General features: G+C 45.4%; 1 protein-coding gene across 2 annotated transcripts in view; it reads left to right on the top strand.

Moving 5' to 3' along the window:
• LOC144158393 (ATP-binding cassette sub-family C member 2-like) overlaps nucleotides 1–15,657 on the top strand; it is a 164,139-nt gene that overhangs the window by 78,445 nt on the left and 70,037 nt on the right. For both annotated transcript variants that reach the window (XM_077689263.1, XM_077689262.1), the window contains exons 15-17: nucleotides 1,060–1,236; nucleotides 6,056–6,223; nucleotides 9,572–9,750. In XM_077689263.1, coding sequence (XP_077545389.1) covers nucleotides 1,060–1,236; nucleotides 6,056–6,223; nucleotides 9,572–9,750 — 524 coding nt within the window. The remainder of the gene's footprint in view (nucleotides 1–1,059; nucleotides 1,237–6,055; nucleotides 6,224–9,571; nucleotides 9,751–15,657) is intronic.

The raw sequence follows: 15,657 nt of genomic DNA, 5'->3' as shown, positions 1-15,657 counted from the left end.
ACAGCTGTGTTCTCTGGCGCGCTTCATAGGTAACTTCTGGTTCTTGCTATTTTGATCTCGAGATATCCTCCTCTATCATGATCGCATGCCTGTTTGTATGTCCGCCGCAGATTTAAGGCCTCCCCTGTTGACTTCTAACAACTCTGCTTTAAGCAATCGGAAATCATTATTTGCATCAGATTTTTTTCTTAACCCCCACCACGAGTTACCATATTTCTGCATTTGCGGTCTTGACTTCCGGGCCGTTCGAAGCCGGTGAACTTCTGGGTACAAGTGTAAGTTCGCCGCAATGCCAGTCGGGCTCAAGTGCACTTCTTAATATCGATTTTAGCTACGGCATCGTCAATCTAAGTTTTCGGCTTTATTCAAGCCAGTTTCTCGCTGTCCTCAAGCGCTACCTGTATCTGGTTTGTTTTGCCGAACTAAGTTGTCTTTCAGGTTCGTTGGAATTTCCCAAAACATTGTGCAGAATTCGTCATCACTGGAACTACGTAGTGGTTGCATACATTATTTTTGTCAGAGGGACCCTGCCTGCGTACCGTAGAATACGCAGGACTGTTTGCTCAATATTTTCGTTCGTTAAAGTGATCATAACTGAATGCTTATCCAAGAGAGTCATGTTCACCTACCTCGACTAAAACTTTAGTGCCTACCGTTAAAGAGGGCGCTTTGAATATTTTGACTTAGCACTCCTCCGGTTTTACTCATGTTTATATTTTCTCCTACGACAAGGCTGTCTAAACCCGGTTGCATTCCTGGGCGAAATCGCACAGAAGTGAAATTTGAAGCCCATAGCGTCAATTTTATTTCCAATAATTCAGCGCTACACAGCATCGTGCGAAGCCAATTACGTAATTGCCAGTATCAGCAAAGGAGTTTCGCGCAAATCATTCGCCACAAACTTGCGTACCCTCGAACAAAATACGTAGAAAAAAACAACAAAACTCCCGTCTCCGGGGTGTTGACTCGGAAACGTTACTAAGCCAAGCCAAATTTTCCATGCCCTGCTCTTCATTGTGTGAAACTTTGACGAAGCATTAAAATTATTTGTACCCACAGGGAAGCATCGGCTACGTGCCTCAAGTAGCGACAGTGTTCAACGCCACGCTGCGTGACAACATCCTTTTTGGAAAACGATACGACCCGGGGCTGTACAGACGAGTACTCGATGCTTGCGAACTGTTAAAAGACATCGCCACGCTCCCGGCCGGTGACATGACGGAGATTGGTGAGAAGGTGAGCGAGCTTACATTGCCTACTAAACGAGTGTAAGAAGCTATGTAGACGAGTCTTGCTAGATGAAGAGTCTCGTTCTTGTGGCAAGAGGGTTTCGAATTATCTTGCACATAGTATGGGGAACACTTCTCCGGGTGTTATAGTTTCGACAGTGCGTGCAATATCTGAATGATGAGGCCCCGCGCCTCTTCGATTGGTTATGTTCGTTCAAAGTTCTTCCAAAACATTATTTACCCACGAAGTGTTTTCCAGGCAAAAGAGACAAGAACATGCTACTTCAAGCGACCTTTAGAAATAACCCTCGAATCAAGAGGGGGCTACCCCGGCTAGCCTTCCAAGAAAAAAAATATTCTTGTTTCACACATCAGGCGCGGTCATGCAATCGGTATTTATGAAACACATTTATCTCATACAGCGGGGAGGCTAGAATCAAAGACAGTTGGGCGAGTTCAAACGAGTTCATGGTGTAAAATAATTCACAGAAAATTGCACTCACGCGCAAGAATTCAATAGTGAAGCTGTTGTAGGTAAGCATTGCCGGAACGAAAGTTAGGTATCACTATCATTGTTTACTTGCCTAGTTGTGGTGCTAGTAATCGTCGTCATATGCAACGAAGAGGTGTCGTCTTCTTCGCGGAGACTGATGGATGTGAAGCAATCCGTAGCATTGTAGACTTCCAGCAGCTCTTCGCCATCGACTCCAGGCAGCCGTGGCGGCATCTGCAAGTCGCCTCGGAAAGGACGGGCACACTCGTTGCCATGTCTCCAATCAGCCATAATGGCTTCTAGGGAATGCACCGGTCGCGCTTGCGTCTCCCAAGCAGTCTGTCTTTTCATCTTTAAGTATTTGCGCTTGAGTATTTGTTTTGCTAAAGCCACTGTGCGAGCCGGGGACTCGGAGGTCGCTGCGAGGCACGCGCTCGCACGCGCTTGGCTTTTTCTCACTGGTCGGGTTTTCGGCAGTGTTTTTTTGGTAAAGCCACCCCACGTGGTGGGTACGCTCAGCGATCGTTTCGAGGCACTCGCTCACGAGCGCTCGGTATTTTTTGGTAGTTTTTTTAAGGGTCCCCTGTTAAGATGTAACTGCGCAAAGGACGAATACGAGAAAGGACCCAATCCACTGTTTATGAGCGCGTGGCCACTCCATCAAAGCGAAAGTTTTGTTGGCGTCTTCATCGCCACTTTACGATGAGTGAGCGAAAAGCGATGTAAGTAAAACTGAAGGCTTCATTTTTCCGCTGATGTGTGAGATCTTGCGCAGGGGAGTCCGAAGAAGTTTCACTGGTTAGTCGGAGGGTAGGCTTTCCTTCATGAACTTGGATCTCAAAATGCCGAATGTACGCGCAGCTCTGATCTCCTAAAGGAGGTACAAGCTCAGAAACTCCACAGACCATGTATCTCTGGCTACTGTTGAAGGGAGGTGAAGATATTACGCTGGGGTACTTGCATTCGATTGAGCTGTCTGCATTCAATTGGGCGCAATGCACTCCACATGTTTCCACCATGCTTCGGTGATTCTGTAGTGGCTTGATGTATCTTCTGGCGGCGTTTGAGGGTGTGGCTTACGCCTGTGGGTCGAAATCAAATGAGGCCCCCATTCCCAATAACAGTACTAGCTGGGCCGCATTCCTTTCCGCACAAAAAGCAGGCGAACGTGAGACGATACCGTTTCAACAACGCTAACATGGTGAAAAACAGAGAGCCCAAGTCTCTATCTGCAAATCACGGGAAGTAGTGCGCCGCTCTGCAGAGAGAAAAGCAAGCTGAGTAACCAGATACTTACTCTAGAAATTTTATTCCAGGAACAACACCCGCACGGTTTCGTAGTCATATAGGAAACTTTTTCACAGCACGAACTGTGCCTAACATAGGAACCGAACTTTTGTACTGACATAAGGGGTTGACAATAAGCATATAAATAAAAAATAACCGGAATAAAGCTTGTGGGCTGATTCTCTTATTATCAAAGGAGTTTAGATCGGCCAATAAGAACTGTTGCAGAGATTCATTGTGTTTGCAAACTCCCGGAGTTTTACATACGTTAAGTGTGATCGCTGCCGGGGCAGTTGTACTTATAGCTATGATGCCTCCTCGGGTCCTCTGCCCACAGTTCCACGAGCTGCGGTATTCTAAGGAAGATACCTCTGATTGCGCTGCAACTGACATCATTGCTGCATCAATAGGTGAAGCACATATAAAATTATGAAAGCTTTCGGCACACATCAAGAAACATTTTTCGGACGTTGTCACACTCAGAGCACCACAAAATTGGGACTGTTGTAGTACAGTCGTCGAGAAGCTTCTTAGTACTGACAAAAACATTACGAGTGGATACGGGTTACAAAAACGAGCGCTACAAGGACAAGGACGGAGGCAAAACGATGCAGATTTTGCTGTGTTTTCGATCGCGCTTAGTTTACCTCCTTGACACGCGTTGTGGCTGGCTGACAACTCAATTGCTTTGTGCAAGCAAGTACACAAAGGACCTGCATAATCGATATCAAGCTTTGTTCTAACTCAAACTTCGCACACTGCTTCGCGCGGCTTCGGTATTCTGACCACATGAACGAAGTTGTCAATGCGTGGTTTATAAGGCCAAATCAGCGCGTTTGTACTATCAGCAGCAGCAGCAGCATACTTAGGTACACTGCAAAATCGCACAAATACACCCGAGAAACCCCAATATACCACCGCTCTCATGAAAACTTTGTGGGGAAGTTAGTTGTATGTCTATTATATTTATGTCTTTATGAGAATACATATACTTGCAGTAACACTAGAAAAAAGTCACTAAAAAGAATATACCTACCGAGAAGCTTTTGAAATAACAAATGGAGAAGGTTTAGTCATAATGATAAGTGGCAGAAAAAAAACGCAACATTGCATTTGCATCTTCCGTATCACCGGAAGAATTTTTTCCAGCGGCTAATTTCTCAACATACACTTCGTTTGTGGAGGTATGTGTTTACGTATAACGCCCCTCTTGTCATGCATGCCTGCTTTCTCTTTGAAGGAATCACAAGTCAAACAAACGTGCCACTGCGCACTCACCTTCATCCTGCGCCACAACGTCACAAAAATTGAGCGAATCTCGCTTTCATATAACGCCATGGGCGCTGGCGCTATTCCGCGTACGGACCGGTTATTCGTGCGAAGAACAAGGCCGTCGTTCATTTTGGGAACCCGTCGTGTGGCTTCTTACGAACATAAGGCAGAGGATAGGTTTGTGATCAACGGTTCTCGCATAAAAAGGCCACTACATTTTTTATAGTTCCACGAGTAATTACGCGTCATGATGTGCTGGACCACTGACGAACTATCAGATTACAGGGAAGAGCTACATAGAACTGCTTCCTCAATAAAACACAGAGAAAAACAAAGAGGATGACAGGGCACGTATCCATCCCTAGTTTTTAAAAAAAATCGGGCGTTTTTGTAGTGTCTACTCATAAGGAACTTGTGGAAAAAATGTAGTTTTAAGAAAAGGAGTTTGATTTGATATACCAACAAACGGCCGCACAGCGGAGCCGTTAGTAAGGTTGTTCAAATGTACTTCTTGCCGTGTTCAGCTACATATTGGTTAGAAACTGTTGGGTATTGCCAGGCCTGAGCCTTTCGTTAGGCGTGTTAAGTTAGGTTAAATTAAGTTATGCTTAAGTTAGGCTCGTCTGTAGGCTTGTACAGTAACGGAAGCATTAGCACTGCGCCCTTCGTCTTGCTCATCGTAAGGCTTCACCGCACGCCTCCAAAACATAGCCCAACGTCTACAGCGAGAGAGTGATTCTGGGCCGCTATTACCCTTTCGGTTCAAAGGCACGACGTAAATTCAATGCAATTCAAGTCACCTCCCCCGAAATTGCCCACTTAGATTCGCTGGATCATTTCTTAAAGAAAAGACAAGACAACCACGTCGCCTAAACTCTCGACTCGGATTAGCTTACAGAGGGCTGACACATCCGTTGTCCCTTTATTAACGCGGGCAGTGCAAGCCCTTCACTCAAAATGGACCGCGTTATTTGCTCGCTGGGCTTGTCTCGCGTCTTGAAGCGCATGACAGCCGCTACAGACGGCAATACCGTTTTCGCTTCGATTTGTACCCGTGATAGCCTTTCTTGGGCAACTGAAAGGCGAAAATTTTGTTCCTTTTATGTCTGTCTGTCTCTCTCCGTCCATCGATTCAGGCGCCCGCCAAAGTAAAATAAGTTTTGAGCGATACGTTTTAGAGCCAAAACACTTTTAATCCACTGAATGTAGAAACATGTTTCATATTTGTCGCCATTGTTCGGAAAAAAAGATTGTATTTAGGTCCTTTGGATAGAAGCCCTGATACATAACTGTCACTTCCTGCGTTTTTAATTAAAATGTAGGCAGGCTCGATTTTTGCGATACCAAAGCAAAAAAAAATTGGTTGAAAACAATGTTTTCTTTACAAAAGAGAAGAAAAGGCTGGTGCCTGTGGATCATGCTCGGGCCTTCAGCGCCAACTCCGAACAGTCCTAACAGATGGCGCGGCAGGAATGCAAACACCAGAGAATTCAATTCATGAAACCTATATACAGTACAACGTGAGAGGAAGAGAAGAGCGGGTAAGGGGAGGCGGATGAAACAGCAGAGGTCAATACGTGGCAAAGGCGTGAAAAGACTATCATCTTTCGACGACAGTTGTAGCGACGCGAGCACGTACTTCGGATGTTTTTTTTCGGTGTACTGCAATGGTACGAACGATGACGGTGAAAGTGGCATGTCAGCTGCGGCATATGAAAAGCCAGGATGTCAAAGGATGTTTGTTTTAAGAAGAAGCACTCTCACCACACCACAGGGCCACAACTTGAGCGGGGGTCAGAAGCAGCGCGTGTCCCTCGCAAGGGCGGCCTACCACGAGTGCAGCATATACGTCCTGGACGATCCGCTGAGTGCCCTGGATACGACCGTTGGTTCCAGAGTTTACGCAAGGCTCATCGGTAACAAAGGGCTGCTTAAAGACAAGGTATGTAACTGCGCCCTCATTACCCCTTTACAGCGATGAGATAGTTTAGAGACCACCATAAAAGCATGTGCCATGACAGCAAAATTCGAATTTTTGGTAACTACTTGAACCCAAAGACGGTTATTGTTATATGTGCGGAATAATTGGTACTTTCCGAAAGTAATAATGGTCATGGAGAAGACTCCGAGCTGAAGCCGTCACCTGACCCAATTTGTTTTTTTACAGCCCACAAACAAAACTGCAAATACTGCAGCCAAGAAACAACTTGCGCTGTGTTATCCGCTTATAACATAATACCCAAGGCTTTGTATGATTTACAGACATTTCGCTGATGTAGTTTATGTCCGCTGTTAGGTGCAGTGGCCAAAAAACGAGCCATATTATTTAAATTCACACTGCGGCCGTTTGCACCAAGGCACGTCTCACCCTACCGCAGAAATTGTGAAGCTACCAAGAAATCTTTCCATAATATATAAATTCCAAAGCTGCAAATGAACCGACGTCCCACAGGACGTTCTGTACTGTGTGCGTTGTTGACAGGGGAACACCAAAAATCGCGAGAGAAGCCAATACCGGGAATAGCTGAATCATGCTGACGTTAATACTACGTGAGCCACAGAAAATCGTGAGATAAAAGCGATCGCACTCGCTCTCTGAACGCACAGCGCGACAATTGTTACATTTTTGGGAAGGCGTCCCCGAACCGGGCTCCGTCGCGTCCATCATGGGTTTTTGCGTGGTGGTGAGCGACCAGCAAAGGTTGCTGCTTTGACGTTGACAAGATGCCGACGGCAAACTTAACTATTTTCCTTCAGGACGAGAAATGACCCGAAGCAATTCTGGAACAATACTATTTCGGGCGAGCTTACAGCAATGCTCGAACAGAGCGAACGCATGGATTCGCTGCTGCAAAACGAAACGAACTATCCACCGAGAGGGCGGTTTTATGCGCAGTAGCAGGGCCGGACGCGCGGATTTCCCAGGGCTTCTGTGCACAGATGCCGAAAACAGTACAGACGTACAAAGCACTCCGAGTACGGAGGCCGACAGTAGCGACGCCTATTGAGTCTGAGAGTCTGCGAGAAAAGAGAGAGAAGATCTCGGCTGCGGCGTCCGCTTTGAAGGAAATGTTTTTACATAAATAGCCGTTGGCTTCGTGTTTTGTAGCTACAACGGCTTAACTCACCGCCTACCGCCGCGCGGCCGGTGCGCATGCAGAGTGTAGGCCCTGCCACAACGCACGGGAGCACTGCACGAAACTTGCAGTATGCGCGAATAGAATCTATGACATAAAGTGACAGAACAGAAAGAGAAACTCTGAGGCACATAGTGTTAGAATGCGAAGGTATCCATCCAAATATACATGAGGGAAAAATTCGGCTACCAGAAGCCCTAGGATTTAAGTATAGCACAGAGGAAGTTACCTTTATGGCTGTCGAGGCCCCGAAAAGAAAATTAGAATGCTAGTGCACGAAAAGCAGAGAAGGGAATATTGCCTAGGACAGTAACCACCTATAACCGGGAAAAAACAGTATTTTGTGCTTAATACGTTTTCTGTGCCTGCACTAAGCAGCGCTAGTATTAAACCAAGAGTATAAAACATAAGTATATTAGTTCTTTTTGATAAAATGACACGTCATCACCCCGCTACAAAGGGGAAACCAATAGCAATCATGATCATCATCATCATCATCATCAGAATAGCGACGCGCTGAGCCGTAACAGTACGTAGAAGTAGACGCAGATTGTCTATTCATTCCAAACAGAGTAATATCGGTAAAGCTTTGAGGATATAATTCTACTCAGTCGTGGGGTATAGCTGCTTACGACGCAGGCTTGGAGAGAGAGTGTAGATCGAGAGAAAAGTCTAGGGAAGAAAAAAAAAGAATGAAACATGTTTCTAAGGCCGACGAAGAAACAGTCACGATTAACCGACGGAAGCACAGCCATATGAACGAACGTTGGATAACTACAGCGCATGTCAATTCAATCGTATGAGTGCAGGGCACAGAGGCCAATAAATTCCGTACTATGATCATTCCTACAACCTACTTTAGAATTTATCGCGCTATATGAATATCCGTACACCTCGGCGTTGCAAAGACGCCACACTATGCCTCTTTCAAGTCAGTTTCAGCTATAAAGGGGCGCTTGCAACCTCCAACTGAATTTACTGCCGCTGCAAGGAGAAAAGTCTATAACACATTAAGTTTGCTTCATTCTGGTCAACAATGGTAACTAACGCGTGCAACTGTGTTTATCTGAATGCCGTGTTTATCTAAGTGACAGGGGTCCTCTGTGCCTTGGCATGTCTACTTTTCAGGTCCTCTGTTACCTAAGCGTTCCTTCGTACAAATAAATCTGCCTAATTTTATTCTCAAAACCAAGGCTAGTGTTACAACTAAAACTTGATCTAAGTTACCTATAACTGCAAATTGTTTCACTAAATGGATTACTCCGTTATATCGGGACTGCCATCAGACAAGAAGTTAGTTCCATAACTTCGACGTAAAAAGGGAGGTGTATCCCAGCAGCTGCGATTAGATCAGAATTGCGGCGGCAGCAGCACTGACCTGCCGATAATTTAGCAATTCGTAAACGTCCGCTGGGAAAATAATAACAATAAAACTATATTGGTTAGGTGGGAAACGATTGGAGACCGGAACTTCTCAGTTTGTTAGGCAGAGCTCCATAAAAACGAAAGTTAATGGCGACTTCTTTTCCTGGCGTGGCGCAATATTCCTTATTGCGTTCGCGAGAATCAAGTTCGCAATTGTTTCTTTTGTAGGTGTGTCTGTTTCTCGAAACATTTCGATAAATTTTTAATGGCGATGAATCTGTTTCGCTAGTTCGAGTTTATCAAAGCATTGAGCCGTGTAGGCAGCACCTGCGGGGGAATCCCTATTTGTTGTTTGGATCAAGAAAATCGTAAGGTACGGGTTTCGTTAGATCACGTTTTGACTGTATCTACCTTCTAATTCTTCTATATTTAAAGAATCATAAATCGCTCGGCTTTCCAAGACCAATAGTAAAGCTACGAACGCCCAGTTTAGCTCTACACATCTGAAGTCCCGCAACATAGACGAGTGCGCAGTCGAAGCCTTCTCAACTTTACAAATCATCTAAGACCGGCAACAACATTGCGCTGAGGAATGCTACGCCTCTTTTGATCCGGAAAAAGAGAAGAGGGCCAGTTGTTCCATTTTCTGCTATCCGTTATCGCCAAAAGCCGTGCCCACCATCTAATGGATGCGGCGAATTTGCATGTCACTCCCGCGTAGCACACCACGTTTAATAAAAGCGTTTGTGTAGACGTCGGGGTAAAGTGCGCTTTGTTGGCAATTGCAGACACGGCTTCTTGTGACAAATCAAGGACACCTGCTCAAGGAGTGCGATCTTATCTACCTGATGTGCGGAAAAACCGGAGTCTCCTACAGCCGCTTCTCGGAGCTTCTCAACGACAAAAGGGCCCCAACCACGTTGCAGCTAGGGCTGACAAGTACGACGTCCGCTGCAGGGGAACAAAGGTGACGAGAGAGAATACCTAAGGGTTCAGCGACACAGTTTTCTTGTTCCCTATGTAACAAAAAAAGGGCGGGTCAAGTGCAGAGGTAGGAATCGATGTGAAGCAAAGCTTTACTATTTTGTTCGTACTCTGTCTTCATCACTTGCATGCTTTTGGGGTGTGGGTAGATTTCTGCGTAGTCGAGAACGTCACCTAAGGGTCGTGACCCGGTGGTACACTTCCATCGGCACGCTGACTACTTCGCCTTTGATGCCGAAGCACCGTGCATTAGGGCCTTACTCTTAATGGGTTGTTCCGCTTGGAGCTCCACCGGTCGCACGCTTGCCTACGGTCTTTGAGCAAGCACACATTCACAGTCTGAATCATGTTGCGGCGCGTTGCAAATGAGTTCCGTTTGTCCAACGGGCTGTTGATACTCCCGCTGCAAGCGCAGAGAAGGAAATTAATGCACTAAGTGTGGAACGTTTCCAGGGCTCCGCCCCGCACGAAGGAGGAGGTCAGTGTCATCTATTGTTGTAAGAAAAAGAAACCCAGTGACACTCCCGTCTCGACAACAGCGACGTTCCAAATCTGCTAGTTGAACCGAAGAACGCGTCACTTTACGCTAACTAGCAGAATAACTTGCGCTGCTACAAAATTGAATCGCAGAACCTTGTAGGCGGAAACATGAACACTCAGCGCTATACTATTTCTCATGACGGCTCTATGCAGCCTAGCGATTACCAGGGTTTGAATCTTCGCGATGAGGAAAGATTTTACCGCGGCTCCGTCTAAAATTCTACGAAGCGCAGAACATTGCTTGTGTAGTTTCGGCTGCAGGTAAAACGGAGAATGTAGCTTATTAGGCAGAGCTAAGCAGAAGATAGGAACGGTAAAAGGAGTACCGGTTGGTACTGATTTCTGTCGGTCTGATTGCGCTCAGCGCTCAATAGAGACGAAGACGAACGACTTGTGTAAGTTCCCTGGCTTATAGATGTTCCCCGCCGTTCGTCTTTGTCTCTTGAAAGCACTTACCGCAGTCAAACGTATATGCAGGATGGGCACAGGCCCACATTACAGTTTACTGCAGTAGGAACAGGACTAAAGGAGCATCTCATCGCAGGAGCCCCAAAGTGAGTACGTCGGTCAAGCCACAGAAGTATCTAGAAATCGAAACTTGTTTCCCGCCAACCGCTATGCGAGTTTACTTGGGAGAGTGCCCCCGATTCCTATGAATAATGTTTATGGGCCACCTTCTCAGGGCTCCCTCGCCGCACACGTGGTAGGATCAAGGGCGGCTGATATGGCGACGGTGCCCACACCATGCAGTCTTGGAAAGACACCAACGTTTTTGGTTTTGATTGACAGGTGTGCTCCCTTAGGCGTCATCTAAACAGGGGCCGGTTTGACAAATGTAACTCGTTCACATGGAAGCACAAGCAAGTGAGCTACTATGTTTGCACGATTCACACACCACGTACCATGTTTTTTGGTAGCACACGCCTTGTGCGGCCATTTTAATGTCCTTGAGTAACGTGGGTGGCTTGCGGGCGCAGAGCAGAAAAAAAAGCGGCATGCCTAACCTCCTGTGAAAATCAAATTACTTGGCGCTATCTGAATAGCGGAAACCCAGCCGGATATTTTCTCCTAGGGTCCGCTTTCGTTTGACGAACGCTGCCCTATGGTAAGATCCAGGAACTGCACCTTTAGCTCAACTTTGCGAAGTTTCTAGCAGCATACCTCCGTAGTATTACTTGTAAAATCTGATATCGATATAGCTACAGGCTTTATGCGTATCCAGAGCGAACCATCTTTTTGGTTCTTCGGACCTATTCTTTACTTGTAAATTCTTACAGAAACAAACAAGGTTACTACTGTGTCCATCTTAATCATCTTTTTTGCGTTATGCCTCATTCTAGTTTTCAGCAATTAGCTTCGCTGCTGACACATGTCTTACAGCAATACTCGTAAATCTGTAGCCGTTACAAAGGCAACAAACAATTCCTCTCTCTGTTCTCGGCTGGCTCCTATTAAGCGTGGTGCAATAATAAATTTCAGTACAGTAGACTCCCGATGATTTTAACTTGAAGGGACGCAAGGATGTTGTTTGAAGTATAAGAAGTCCGCATATACATGACTTTGGGCAACATACCACCTGGTGTTGCAATTGAAAATTCACATATATTTAGTAACCCAACATCACCCCAAAATAGAGAAGTGCTATTCCCATTTTGAAACCAGAATCACGAATTGATGGCTGCTTTGTTTTTGCATGAGAATCTATAGCTTTTTTTTTTTTCCTAAATTCACACGCGATTCTTGGCGTGCGCAGTTTCACTTTGACAAGTGTATATGTGTATACAGGCTTTATTTGTGGCTACTAGTATTACAAGCAAACAAACACGCAACTAGAGCGGACAAATGCAAATGATATTTTTCACCCAGGACCAAGAAGAACGTATTAACCAAATTTAAAAAATTTAGCAGTTGCATTTAGGCAGCTTTAAAACACATTCAAAATATCGCAAGCCAACCAAAATTTTGATATTTGTGTTAATTAACCGAAAGTTTCAATTATCCGAGTTTAGTTACCACTAGTAAACTATATATTCGGCTACTAGTTTTTTTTATATATAGCGCGTTCCTCAAAGACGGCAGAAAAAAATGCAGTGGAAGAATGTCAGTGCAAAAAATGCCTCTTCTGTCAATTGATTCACATGGGCTCATTATCAGTACTCTGTAAAGGACACTGAAGTGATTTGTCAACATTGCGGGATTACTAGCGAAAATTGTAGTCCGGAGTCTATAGACCATGTTTCGACCACTTTGAGCACGTTTACGTGAATTTATTTAGTAGAAAAATCAATTCGAAAAGGATGTCCTCCTCTCTGCATCCTCGCACATTTTCTGTGGCGTTTTCGTGTGATGCCAGGAGGAGATATCTTGCTTGACTGCGCTACTGCACGGCTCGCCTCCGAGCGTTTAGTCCGGCGGCCGCCGACGGTCGTCGCAATTCGTTCGCTGAGTTGAAACAAAGCCAGGACACGTTTGTGAATGGAAGAATGTGCCTTTCTTTACTTGGTTAGTTTGTACACTGTATCTAGCTCCAAGTCAAGGTCGCTCCACAAAAGCGCTGCACAGACGCATATGCGATGCTTCGCTGACTGATACGCAAACCTCTAAGACCACTTGAAGGCGGGAGAAGAGTCAGGGAAGTCAATGTAGGTACTAAGGAAATAAAATCAACTGGAACTTTTACCACACAGCGGAAAACTAAGGAGCAGGAAGCATCGCTGGGTGAAAAAGCACAGAGTTCAGCAGCACGACCATACATCTGCGAACGCCTTTCCGTCTAAGAAATGCAATTGGTAGACGTGAGATATTGCGGAATTTCGGGGGACGCTTTCTACACGAGCTCTATACAACAAATAGTCACCTAAGCTGCTTGCAATGCTAAAACTAAATAATAGTGTAAACTAGTTGTAGGTTATATACCTTACTTTTCCAATACGAGCAGCGCTGGCTTGTGGCCGAGTGGTGTGGGGTGCTAGGTATGTTATTTTGAAAGACGCAAGTTGGAATCCCCTAGCGTACATTCCTTTTCGGTGTTAAGTTGATTTTTTCGTTTTCGGCCAACATTTTATATACTGAGGTCACCATTGTTGGTCCATAACATTCCCTGCTCCCCGAGCTAGTTCGCAGAAGGCGCGCAGACTGACACTGACGCGCTAGCGAATTCGCTTTGGCATGCTGTTGCCATAAGCCCCGACTGCTCGCGGCAGTAGACACAGGCCAGAATCAGCAAACCCTTCGCCGGGTGCGAAGACGCTTTTTACGAAACAGGCATGACTGAGTCAATCTCCAATTATGGGGAGAAAGCGCATGGCATTTGAGTGAATCCGGTGACGCGGAGGGTGTTCATCCACTGCGTAGGCCTCGGCTAGTGATTTCTACGATTTCAAGCCGTCCTGGGAGGCTTGTCTTAGGCATTTAAGAGCCGACAACATAGCAGAAGCGCGGTGTGACGATCCATCCAACGATACCGTCGGATGTCAAGCATGTTGTTTTACAGAACCGAAACCGAAACTTGTTCGAATGCTAATCCTGGAGATAGTCCAATCACGGTGCACGTTCTCTGGAAGTCGCCGCCTCTAGTTTGTGCAGCCGCCGCAAACCGCACATGGAAGTTTTTGTTCTTTCGGGCTTTACAAAATATTTACCGAAATATCAAACTCATAAACGATGACAAGTGTGTTAATTTGAGCCAGTCTACGAAGTTCAAGCAAAACAGGGAGCTTGAAAAATGCACTGCAGTGTCCCTTTACCATGCCTATTTTTTGCCACTTACCCCCCAGCTCGTACCCCGTAGCGGCCTGCATCTGCTCAAAAATGCAGAATTGGTCGAGTGCACGCACGTATTTTTTATCATAGGGTTATTTCAGTTCATTAGTCACATGATTTGCCAAAACAAAATATAAAATCTAGGAAAATGTAAACATTAATTGAAAACTGCGAGCGTGATACACTGCTCTCATGTGAGAATGAAGACAAAAGAAAAATGGATAACTACTCGAAGTACAATTCAGAGCACGAAGGAAACCTGTGAACGAGCTAAAACAATTGACAGGCTGCATGCGCCCAAAAAAGCAGAATTAGCGGAGTCAGCGTAGTTTTGCTTTATAAAATTTTGAACAGGGATCATTTCACGAAGGAAATTTCTAAAGGAAGAAAAAACAGATAAATGAGCAATGAGACAATGATAAAATGCACAAACAAAATAAACATTATTTCTTTTTCACGCTGCTCTCACACTCCCCTGAAACGTTACGTATACACGGAAATATAGGAACACGAAGCTCTCATGAAGCTTCACAGAAGGCCGGTAAATACGAGAGTCATTTTTAAGGAACACATTGGTATACATTGTTATACAGAATTAACACATTGTTATAACATACGACACACTTCGTTCCTTTTATACGACTGCCAGGAACGAAAAACCGTTGTCCGTATAAATTCGGAATCCACGAAACACATACGGCGCCCCATTTGACCATTTACTGGATATACAAAAACAAAACCAGTTCAACGTTCGAATTGTGCAAAATCAGTTGATCCCACTGTGTGTCACAGGTCGGCAGGCTCACTACCAAGTACAGTCACCCACACCTCACTCACCACTCATGAGGGAGTGGTGAGTGAGCCTCACCATCGTTTTGGACTGGCAAATATGAGCGCGAGTGAGTGCGAGCCCCACTCTCCGGAAATATGTCGTCACTGAGATCCTGCTATTGGGCACCCTTCCAGGGTACCGTGTTGATTTGGGGACATGGTTTGTATTGCATTCTGACGCCGTAGTGCACTAATACTGTTCGGTTTCATGACTCTTGGAGGGTGTGATGCACACACTCGCATGCGATGGGAGACGACGGGTTGTGAGCGTGAGCACGAGTGAGTGCGAGTGGTGATGACGAGAGCGGTGGGTGAGCGAGAGTGGGTGCGGGTGGTGGAGGGCGCGCAGTGAGCGTGAGTACAAGTGAATGCGAGTAGAGAGGGCGACTGGTGAGCATGAGTGTGAGTAAGTTCGTGAGGAAACATATATTTTTCTGTGTGAGTGTGAGTCAGTGGAGCACAGTATAGCCGAGGTATGGTGTAAGTGGAAATAATATATTCTTCAGTTGCGACTCGGTGCGCTATACACCGTGTAAACTCCATACTCCCATTATTTGGTATATACGGAACGTTTCAGTAGGGCATAACTATACAAAAAATAACGATACCAAGACAGAACACAAAACAATAAACACAAGCAATGCATTTAGGAATAAATAATTTGTAAAGTTGCCGTAGGTAGGGGTCCATATTGTAAAAACGTACAAGGGTTTTGAAGAATAAAATGTACAGAAGCGACATAAATGTTTTTGAGCAG

Source organism: Haemaphysalis longicornis, unplaced genomic scaffold (genome assembly GCF_048455015.1).
Source record: "Haemaphysalis longicornis isolate Haplotype H1 unplaced genomic scaffold, Haemaphysalis longicornis Haplotype H1 scaffold_10, whole genome shotgun sequence".
Taxonomy (NCBI): domain Eukaryota; kingdom Metazoa; phylum Arthropoda; class Arachnida; order Ixodida; family Ixodidae; genus Haemaphysalis; species Haemaphysalis longicornis.
The sequence above is the reverse complement of the archived record's forward strand: the minus strand, read 5'-3'. Positions and strand labels throughout refer to the sequence as shown.